Here is an 11,603-nt window from a genome sequence, read left to right on the forward strand (position 1 = left end):
ATCAACATGGCTATGACCAACAACCCCACAGACACAAACACAGCCAAGCAAAGCATATATGTATCATCCATCTGTATTTTACAAGTGCAAATTAAACTACCAAATTAACAGGAAATAATCTTCAATTTAATAAAGGAGATTAATTAGCTGTAATAAATGTAATTAGCTCTACCTAGAAGAGCAGCAATAAATATACAGCTATTAGCCTAAGTTATCAGCAAAACTGAAAGTGCTGGTGGCTTCTCCACGCCACTGCCGCTTACCCCCCAGGGCCTTCCAAAATACCCCTAGGGGTACGTGTACCCCTGGTTGAAAACCCCTGCCTAAGTAAATAGAAATAAATATAAAGCTATAGTTCCAAATTCCTTTCTATAATAATTCTACTGTGCCAGGCCCTGGGGTTATTGTTTTTGTGTGGTGAATTGACAGTTCCATGCAATATATTTTAAGTATATTTACAGGCAGTGGAAAGTGGAAGAGATGGGTTTATAATCCAGAGAGAAAAAGAAACCCCCAAAACTAAGTTTATGCTTCCTGCATAATTTACAGCAGGGATGGGCAAAATGCAGCCCAGGGGCTGGATGCGGCCCACCAGCCATTCTATCCGGCCCATTTAGAAAATTAATATTAATCTGCCCTGGGCTGCCCATCATGCGGCCTTTGATGGCTTGCCGAAACTCAGTAAGCAGCCCTCTGCCCGAAAAAATTGCCCACCCCTGACTTAGAGCATTTGTGTGTCATGGCTGAGGCAAGTGAAAGTGTGTATGGGAGAGACAGAGGAGAAAAAATAAACTTGCAGCATAGCAGATGTTTCTTGACATGAAAATTAGAAATGACAATTTTGCCTGAGGAAAAAGAAGCATTTTGAGAGAGCTCCAATAACAGGAGATTTGGAAGTGCTGGCTCTGTGCCAGAAAGGTGCAGGGAAGGAATCCTCAAGCTCACTACAGGCCTCAAGACTATGACATCCATGTAAGTGGGACAGTGTGAAGCATGATGAAGCACAGATGGATGCAGCCTACTTCTCCCCACCTAGTCACATGAAATCTCACTTTTTTCAGGTGATATGCCCCCACTTTTCCCTTGATGCCCCTTCCACTGTGCCCAAAAAAATGGTTCTGAGTTCCTCTTGGGCAAGTTGTCTGCTGTTTCTCCTGAGCAGTAATTATAATATTTCAGTATGTTAGACTTCCCCACCACACTTCCCTGCAGTGCTAAGATTTTTGGATCAGCAAAATATTTCTAGTTTGTCTTTGTTCACGTTTCAGGATAGGATCTCATGTAATGATGCTACTACATTTCTAATTCAGAGTGTACAGTGGAAAACCAGGTATACCTAAACTACATCCTGCCCAGTTACAGTATTACACTAAAGCAGTGTTAAAAACCTGAAAAATGCTAATGTTAAAAACAAATATAAAGCATTTTCTTACACTGCTATTCTAATGAACTTTGATGGATGAACCTCTTCTCTCTCCAGGATTCTTATTTGGCTTTGCACCCCTTCAAGGTTTCTTTTTCCTAAAGCAGAATTTCCCTTCTTATATCTTTACACTTACCTAGGAGATTTTGGCTTTGCTTCCAACTAAAATCCCTGTATATTTTTCCTCCTTCAGTATTTTATTACTAGCACTAATTCTGCTACATAATATGCATAAACAATGCCCACATTCTAAATTAGTCACGTTAGAAACTACATTTTAATCCCATTTTTTCATCTCCACGACCTAAACATATAGCTAATAGTGACTAATGGGGGGCTTCTTTGTTTACAGTGGCAAAACAATGGGAAACATTATAGAAGATGCAAAATAGATGGTTCCGTCTATATTATATATCTCTAAGGCAGTAACTCCGACGTTATGGTCATTAGTAGTCCACAAAGATTTGGGTGGTCACATGGTGTAGGCTCTCCTTATTTCCAACTCCATAAATGCAGTTAAAATATATAAAATATGTTTGTCAGATTACATTTCCATGTAAACAGCATGCCTGCCACAAGGAAATTATGAAGGGGAGTGGAGATAGTCTACACGATAGCAAATGAGAGCAGAGATGGTCCAACAGACAGTTTTTAAAAAGATGGTCAACATTAACAAAAAGTTAAGGCCTCCTTTTCTTAAGTTGCCAGTCATTAATCAAAAAGCTGGCAACCTTAAAGCTTTGATCATAGTGTCCAAATAGATTTCACATATCCAGCTCAATGTCTATACAGACTTGCGTGTGTTTTTATTCTCTTCTCTTTTCTCTCCGTTTGTATCTGTCATTGATATGCTGTGAGTTACGGAAAGGCTCAAATTAAAAAGCTTCATCCCAGCTCGCCAGGCAGCTTCAGACTTGGGGTCCCAGCACAGTATCTAATGGAGTTGAAAAACACTGGAGTAATATAGAATGCAGTTTTAAAAAATCCTGAGGAATTTCTGCTGTAGCTTGTGAAAAATCCTGTCTTAGAAAACCACTGAAAAATGTTTCTTTTCACTAGTTACACATAAATTAATACTACCTTAATCAATTGCACCCTTGTCTTCCTTCAAAATACAAAATAAGATACAAGCTAACAAAACATTCTTCTATTCTTATGAATGTCAAAATAGATGCATTATATCTCAGCATTTAATAGCAGTTTATAGTTCATTATTTATGTTTCCTCAAAGGTTGGCCAGAAGACAACAACCAGTGGATGACCCAGATAAACAGACTCCAGAAACTGATTGACAGGCTGGAAAAGAAGGTGGGTATTTCTTTTCATTTGCTCTCTCTCTCATTCTCAGTAAAGGTTTCTGAAACAATACTTGAACCATAAATCTTCCTCCTACCATGACATATTCACACTGCTGTCCTGACTAATGACAGCAACTAGAACATCAGCTAAGTAAGCTAAAACATTTTTTTTGACCTTGCTCATTCTTATTTAATGATTTCATAGGAACATGCTCCACTAAGTATTCACAGCTGTTCTTGCCCAAGCTGATATATGTAGATGCATGTCTCATATTGTATATGCATATTCTGTATTCGTGCAACACACACTGGATGTATACACACAGTATACATTGATATATAAAACCCATGTTATTCTATGTCAGTTAAGCCTGTTCTAGATATAGTGTATCTGACAAAGAATTATACCATGAAATGTTCAGGATTTCTTAGGGTGGTATCTTTATTGAACTATGTCCAAGTTCAGGCATCTAACAGGAAAACTCTGCAAATAATGAGTTTTTGGGTTGCAAGCTAAACTAATAACTAAAAAAATCTATTTCCATGGCAAAGCAATAAAAAATACTTTCACATAAACCAAAGCGTTCTGCTTGACCCAAACTGAAATATTCTGTTTTGGTTTGTGCTTTTAGCTATTTTTTATAAAACTGTTTTGGAAATCATATTTAAAAACTAATTTGGAAAACAACAATTCAAAATGACAAATAGAAACACAGAGCAATGAAATCAAACTGAAATATCAAGAACCTCCTGGAATATAATTACTTTTTGCTACACAGCTCTTCTTCCCATTTCCACCTTGAATCTTCAGATAATCATCTGTGCATCTTGAGGAAGCTGCTATGGAATTTGATCCTGGGCAATGCGCAAACACAAAGCCTCAGTTAATTCCTATGATGTGAGATGTGCTCGGAGAGAGGGGAGGTTTAAATGGTGCCCGAACTCTGTATGCTGGCTTTTTGCAGAGGGGGGAATTTCATCTTAGATCTTGGCAAACAAGGTTCTTTGGGTAAATGTGATATCTTTTATGAGATCAACTAAATAGTTGAAAAATTGCTCTTTACAAGCTTTCAGACACAAACACCCTTCTTCAGGCATAGGGAGAGTCTGCTGGTGTTTGTGTCCTCTCTTGGGTCGAATAGAAGCTTAAACCAAATGCAAAATGCAGTTTCATGAACATGCAGATGCATGACAGAAAGTTGGTCTCATAAAAGATATCACATTTACCCAAAGAACCTTGTCAGTCTATGTCCATAGACCAATACAGCTGTAACCAACACCTTAGACCTTGACATTTCAGATTTGTAACAGGAATTTGAATGTTTAGAAGATTATCCTTCAAAACAGTTAAGCTAAATATTGCTTTCAGTTAGTTAACTGCCAGACATTCTGCACAAGATACGAATTTTACTGACCTCTTACTACCTTTAGTTGAAGTCCAACATAGCGTTTGTTACTGTTTTATGTTGTAATCTCTTTCTGTCTTTGTTTCCTTCCCCACCCCCCTACTCCCTTTCCTTGGAGGAGTTTTGCATGAGAAGTTCGGAGTCCACGGGAAATATAATTTCCTGCATGGTTGTCTCTCTGAATGGTCTGACCTGACAGATGAGCCATTAAAAATTATTTCTTCACAAATGTCATGATTTCCTATTCAAATGCAGCACAAGGGGCACAATTACACAGCAGTTGATGAGTGAAAGACATTTCACTGCTGACTTCACTCTGCCACATGCTGTTGGTGGCACTTCGGTGGATACCTTGTTTACTTAAATTCTGCATGCAGTGCCACATCTGCTATCTGCTTCCAGCCACCTGCTACCCAAGGTTAATCAGCCATTGCCCAAGTGTATCCATTTTGGGGAAAAAGAACACCTTTATTTTTCTGACACAGAAACATGTACAATGTTCTGTGTACAATTGCTATTTGACACTATTGTAAGCCCTCATTTTCTAGAGATTTAACTACTTTTTAAATGTGTTCACATAAATCAAAAGTTTGTAAGTGCACATTAAGCAATAGGTATATAAAATAGGCACAATGTGAGATTAAAATCAGCCAAATAAAAACAGGTAGTTCTGTTTGCTCCTTCTCCAGAAGCAAATGTAGCAAAAACGTTCAGTAACCAACTTACAACCACTGGCAAAAATTCTCCTCACTGCTGTGCAAGTGCACTCTGGTGGATGGAAAGCTTCCTGGTTTGGATGGACTGGATGTGTTCAAGTCAGTGTGCCCAGATAAGCTTCATCCAAGAGTACTGAAGTAATTGGCCGGTGTCATAGCAGAACAACTAGTACGGCTGTTTGAGCACTTGTGGTGCTCGAGTCAGGTCCTGAAGGACTGGAAAAGGGCCAATGTGGTCCCTATTTTCAAGAAAGGAAGGAAGGAGGATCCGAGTAATTACAGGCCAGTCAGTCTCACCTCCATCTTTGGAAAGGTCTTTGAAAAGATTATGAAGGATCATATTTGTGGGAGTCCAGCGGGAAAAATAATTCAGCAGGGAAACCAGCATCGATTCACAGCAGGTAGATCATGCCTGACCAATCTGGTTTCATTTAATGACAGGGTCACAAAATGCTTAGATGCAGGAGTAGAGGAATTTAAACGTTTCTTCAGCATTTTCTTGGACTTTAGTAAAGCCTTCAAAATGGTATCTCATCCTATTCTCATAAATAAATTAAGATGTTTACACGGTCCGGTGGGTGGCAAATTGGCTTAGCGGTTGCACCCAGAGAGTGGTAGAAGATGGGTCAGTATCAACCTGGAAGGATGTGGGTAGTGCAGTCCTGCAGGGTTTGGTCCTTGGACCTGTAGTCTTCAATATCTTTATCAGTGACTTGGATGTGGGTGTGAAGCGTACTCTGTCCAAGTTTGCAGATGAGACTAAATTGTGGGGTGAAGTGCACACTCTGGAGGGTACAGAATGATTGCAGGCAGATCTGGACAGGTTAGGAAAGTGGGCAGTACACAATAGGATGCAGTACAATGAGAACAAGTGCAGAGTACTGCAGCTAGGGCACAAAAATATCCAGCACACCTACTGGCTGGGAAGTGACCCTCTCAGCAGCACAGAAGTGAAAAGGGATCTCAAAGTCATGGTGGACTCCAAGATGAACATGAGTCATCAGTGTGACAAAGTCATCAGCAAAGCTAACCGCACTTTACTGTGCATCAGATGCATGACAAATTGATCCAAGAAGGTGATACTTCCCCTCTATGTGGCATTGGTCAGACCACAGTTGGAGTACTGTATCCAGTTTTGGGGGGCTGTACTTCAAGAAGGAAGTTGATAGACTCAAGAGGGTCCAGAGGAGGGTCACTCATATGGTCAGGGGCTTACAGGACAAGCCCCTGACCATATGAGGAGAGACTGAAGGATCTGGACCTCTTCAGCCTTCACAAGAGAAGGCTGAGAGGTGATCTTGTGGCTGCCTACAAATTCATTAGGGGGACACAGCAAGGGATCGGAGATGCTCTGTTCACCAGGGCGCCTCTTGGGGTAACAAGGAACAATGGTCACAAACTGAGAGAGCAGATTTAAGCTAAATATCAGGAAAAACTTCTTCACGGTGAGGGTGGCCAAAATTTGGAATGGGCTTCCAAGGGAGGTGGTACTGTCCCCTACCTTGGGAGTCTTTAAGAGAAGGCTGGACAGACATCTGGCTGGGGTCATCTGACCCAGCACTCTTTCCTGCCCAGGCAGGGGGTCAGACTTAATGATCTGTCCCTTCTGACCCTAGCATCTATGAATCTATGTATGCTAACAGTTGTGGAGGATTTCTGATAGCCTAGTTTCTCTGGACACATTTAGCATTTACTTATTAGTAGAGTGACTTGCCCATAATCCTACATGTGAATATAATCAACACCAATTTCTTTTGTGTAAGGCTGTCATTATGACAGTTCATTCCAAATGACCACATATGCTGCCTTGCATCTTCTGTGTATCATCTTGGTGTGGAGGTTTTGTTAAGTGTAATGTGTCAATGTGACTGAGTATATTTATCACAAATTTCAAACAGATTTGTCTCTAATTAATACATTTGAAAACAATACCTCTGTATAAAGATAATAGTAAATTCTGTTCAGTCACTAGCTTTTCAACAGGCACTGCAATGTGTGAAGTTCAGTAAAATAAATGTAATTTAACAAGCTGAAAGGGCATAGCTCAAAGTTTCTATTCCAAGTTAAGATACAGCAGAATCTGGGTTGGAATGGTGTGTTTAACATAATGCATAGGTCAAATCTTTGGTACCATCTATAGTTAATATATGTATTCATATTTATATTCCTTTTCTCTAATCATAAGGATCTAAAACTTGAGCCACTAGAAGAGGAGGTTTTGGAAGGAAACACAAAATCTGTAAGTATTGTTCAAGGTACTTGAGAGTCAGTTCTATATAATGCAGGCAATAGGCTGATATCACCAAGCTACTTTTTAAGCGCTAAGAAGCTGTTCTGCAGCAGAGCACCAGGAGCAGAAGGTGGTGATGAGACAGAACAACTGGGCATAATGACTAGCAAAGTAAAACTTTTTTTTAGTCTTGTTTTCAAATGATGCAAGCCAACAACTCAGCTCTCCTGAAAAAAAGTATTATGAAACTACAAGGACATGGGAAAACACTTAGTATTAGAGATAATAAATAGTAACACTGAAGAAATTGATTACACATCCAAAAATGAATCTAGATTATGAGTAGGACTCTGTCAAAATTAAATTCACCAAACAAACTGGTGTTTTGAATGCAGGGCTTTGATAGTAAAGGCAAGCCTTAAATATTTATGAAAAGTGATGACCCATGAAGGCACTTAAGTAATAGAATTATATAATGAAAAACACTTGCAAGAAAAAATCAAATGAGGCATATGAGCCAAGAGAAATGGCTTGTGAACAGCAGCATAACTAAGGCAGGGTGACTGGGGCAGCAGCTTGGGCACTGACTTGGAGGTGGGGGAGAGGAACAAAAAAAAATAACAGCTGCTGCTAGCTGACTTGCACCACCAGCACCAGAACCCAAGAGCTGCTGCTGGCCTGGGTGCCAATCTGCCTAGTTATGCCTCTGCTTATGAAATAGTATAAAGTTAGGGTGATCAATGGGACTGCCATGTCAGCAATCAAGCCAGGAAGGGTTCAGAGCCTGAACTAAAAATTCCATTATGCCAGTTAAGCAAAAAATTGTGACTTAAAATACATCATAAGTAAAGCCTACATGTTCCAACATGAGTTATCATACTGGTAACTCCTAATACCAGATTGTATCATGAATTCAAAATGAAACTCATGTGGCTTTTTCCAGTTACAATTATTCCTTACATTTCTTTTACTCATCAAGGTTATTCATTCTGCACACTGGTGAAAACCAACTTTTTAGGCAATGTATTACCTAAGTTATTATTTTCAATAAGCCACTTCAAAAATTATTGTAAATACATCAAGGTACTATAAATCTATAGAAAGTTGCCGTTATTTTATTTACCTTTACAAGGACCTGAACATAAAATGAAATAAGAAGTATCCATCTGTTTCTTTTCTACCATCTTTATGTCCAGTTGTATATCTGAAATAGCCTGAGATAAGCTGCATTCTATAATTTTACTGTTCAGTTTGTTATATAATTGCATTACTACTTGGGCTCCTGGGCTACTACAGGCAAAGGGTTGTGCTAGCAGATCAGTGAACCATGCATCTGAATCTGAAGGCCTGGTTTCAGATTGCAGATCTGCTTGTATATTGATTCATCTCTTGAAACAAATTGACTTGGCTTATTAAACATTTCAAGAAATCATTCTTAACAACCTGCCAAAGGAAAATGCTGGTCCAAGGTTTGGACAAGCCACAAAGTGCCGCTACATGGATCAAAGTTTTTTAAGCCTTCCTTGGAGGCATTGGGCGTTGGCTGCAGCCAAGGCTGGGGATTTTGACTAGTTTGTATCCTTGTCCTGCTGGTACTTAAACCAGGAGGTTCCTGACTAGAGGGTCTTTGTCTTCCACTCAGAGTTGGATCAATTGCCATAGCTGGGGTCAGGAAAGAATTTTACCCCATGGTCAGATTTGTATGGACTGTGGAGGTTTTGCCTTCTTCTGTAGCAAGAGACATGACCCTCTTCCTGGGATATCTTGAGCATATTAACCTTTACAGCAGCAGGACATTGGCCACCATGGTTCCCCTGCTTCATCTGTGGCAGGTTAGGGTGTTATGTCTTGTGCTGTGTCAGGGTTGACTCTAGTTTTGCTAAGAGGTTAGACAATGGATTTGTATAGGACGGTTTGGATAGGGATTTCCCTGCCTCAGGCAGGGGGCTGGACTAGATGACCTACAGTAATCCCTTCTAGCCCTATTTCCTCTATAACAGTGGTTGTCAACCAGGGCTATGCGTACCCCTAGGGATACTTAAAAGGGTCATAGAGGGTACACAGGATGGATGTGGTTGATAAATGCCACATGCATGCATGCGTGCAGCTGCAGTGCAACACAGGTTGGGAGGAGCACAGCCCGGCTACATGGAGAGCAGCTGGCTCTGACTGGTAAGTCTCTTGTGGGGGAAGAGACGTGGCGGGGGCAGACTGAGGCCCCAATGGTGGGGGAGGGAGTGGGGCTGGGTCAGGAGCTACCCAGCCAGGGTGGGACTGAGCTGTGCAGGGGGAATTGCAGGGGGCTTCTCCAGCTGCTATGTGTACCCCTGGGAGGGCATGGGGGGCATGTGCCCCCAGATCTGCATGCGGAGGAGGGCAGGCTGCCACTGAGGGCTGGGGCAGTGCCTAGGTCTGCCCAGCAGCAGGGGGCAGGCTGAGCCAGGTTGCACTTGGGGCAGGTGGCTGTGGTGCTGGGAGGGGAGTTGGGGGGCTACAGCAAATTCTGGAGTTGCTGCAGCCCCTCCTGTAGCTCCCTCCCAGTGCTGCCACCACCCGCCCTGAATACAGCCTAGCCCAGCCCCCCACCAGGAACGGCCTGGTTCCGCCCCAGCCTGCCCCGCACACAGATCCAGGGGCACACTCCCCCCATACACTCCCAGGGTGCATGCAGGCTGAGAGCTGTCCCCATGTGCCACCTGGCCGTGCAGCGCCTGCCCCAGCCCCACTCCCTTCCTCACCATGGGGGCCTATGAGAATAGGTCTATGCATGCAACTGCAGCTACTCCAGTATTTGCCATAACTCTCACTAACCCCACCTCCCAGCACTGCTGCTGCCCACCCTGAATGCAGCCCAGCTCAGTCCCCCACCAGGAAGAGCCTAGGGTCACCCCATCATAGCCTGCAACTGCAGCCCATCCCACCCTGCCCCACCCCATGCAGAATTGGGGGCACACATCTTCCATGCCCTCTTGGGGGTACATGTAGCAGTGGGAGCTGCTCCCCCTCCTTGTACAGGTCAGTCTTGTACCCTGCCCCAGCCCGGCAGCCCCCACCTCAGCCCCACTCCCTCCCTCACTGCAGAGGCCTCAATCTGCTCCCCCCTGCAAAAAAACAAGAAACAAATATAAAGGGGTACAGGAGCTGAAACTTGGAGTCTGAAGGGGTATACTTATTTTAAAAGGTTGAAAACCCCTGCTCTATAATGCTATGAAAAAATGGGCACTGGTTTAGGGGGTTTCATTCTTTGAAGACTCAGTTTGACCAATGTCACATGCTGCACCAATAACAAATAAATAGTGGTTTGAGATTTTATTTACACACACTTCTACTGGACTTCTTTTTAAATAATAGAATAGTTTGCTTTGGTCATAGGTTTTACAGAAGTTGTTGTTTATAAAAGTTCTATTTGGGGCTCAACTGGACTTGAGTTTCCTTTTATACTTCCTATAGAATGACCACCATTTGAATACCCTGTTGCACTTCATCCTTTGATCTGCATAGTATATTACTATTATTTTTGCATACACATAAAGTTGGATATAATTGATATCACTAACTTAGGATATTTGCTTTGAGAAACCTACGATTTTTACAACACTTATAGCCCCAATTAAATGTGATGGGTGCTGAGATGCTCATGCTGCCACAAGTCAGGTCATATAGTTTTCAGCTTAGACGCTCCCTGTTTTTCTTAGTTTAAAGCATAAGAAATTGATAGAAGGCATAGGATAATCCTATTGTGATACTATTTATATCAGCACATCATGATCGTTCAGCGTCAAATGTCTGTGGTAGAAGAAGAACTGGAGGAATTCAGACTTGCTCTGAAACAGTACGTGGAATCTGCTTCTGCCCACGCTGGTTGTTTGCAGTAAGTATTAAGTCATTACCATGGTGTGGTAAAGAAGAGAGAGATTCTTCTTAGCACGATGAATGTGCATGTTTTCTTGAATTACCTCCAGGTGGGGATGGAGTATGTGTTAATACAGAAATGGTCCCACCAATCACCTTCGTGACAATTCATGATCATCTTCTCTTCTACCAGGCTGGATAGTGCACACAAGAACAGATAGGAAAGGACAAATGAAACTAAGAGTTTAAACTCTATTAGATATCCTAGTACTCAGTGTGGAGACCTCAGGCCTCTGAAGTTGTAGACAAATACTGAATCATTTAGTTTATTAATATTACAAAAATATATTGATAGAATTACTCAGTCAATAGAATTGGGCCAGCTCTTCTCTTCAAAAGAGGCAGTAAGGTAGAAATGAGATCCAGTAGTGAAAATAACTACTAATATTGCTAGGATACTGCAATCTCTTTGGGGACTCTTCAGATACCTCCCTCCTAAGTGACAATACTCCTTGGGACCTCCAGCTCACTGGCTTTTCAAGCTCCCTGTCCAGGGGGCCAAACAATTCATGGGGGCCTCCCTGCTCATTGCCTTCAAGATTTTGAAAAATCCTGTTACGGTGCCTGGCATCTTGCACAATCTGTCCCATTCCCAATTAGGAATGAAAAAAAAAAAAA

General features: G+C 41.8%; 2 protein-coding genes across 2 annotated transcripts in view; one reads left to right on the top strand and one right to left on the bottom strand.

Annotated features, from left to right (window-relative positions):
• NECAB1 (N-terminal EF-hand calcium binding protein 1) overlaps positions 1 to 11,603 on the top strand; it is a 260,437-nt gene that overhangs the window by 226,132 nt on the left and 22,702 nt on the right. The window contains exons 8-10 of the mRNA XM_019527900.1: positions 2,655 to 2,731; positions 7,029 to 7,082; positions 10,832 to 10,944. Coding sequence (XP_019383445.1) covers positions 2,655 to 2,731; positions 7,029 to 7,082; positions 10,832 to 10,944 — 244 coding nt within the window. The remainder of the gene's footprint in view (positions 1 to 2,654; positions 2,732 to 7,028; positions 7,083 to 10,831; positions 10,945 to 11,603) is intronic.
• Positions 1 to 11,603, bottom strand: part of CUNH8orf88 (chromosome unknown C8orf88 homolog) — a 225,261-nt gene that overhangs the window by 149,717 nt on the left and 63,941 nt on the right. The gene's annotated exons all lie outside the window — the stretch shown is intronic.

Source organism: Gavialis gangeticus, unplaced genomic scaffold, assembly GCF_001723915.1.
Source record: "Gavialis gangeticus isolate Ggan-Ray unplaced genomic scaffold, GavGan_comp1, whole genome shotgun sequence".
Classification (NCBI taxonomy): Eukaryota; Metazoa; Chordata; order Crocodylia; family Gavialidae; genus Gavialis; species Gavialis gangeticus.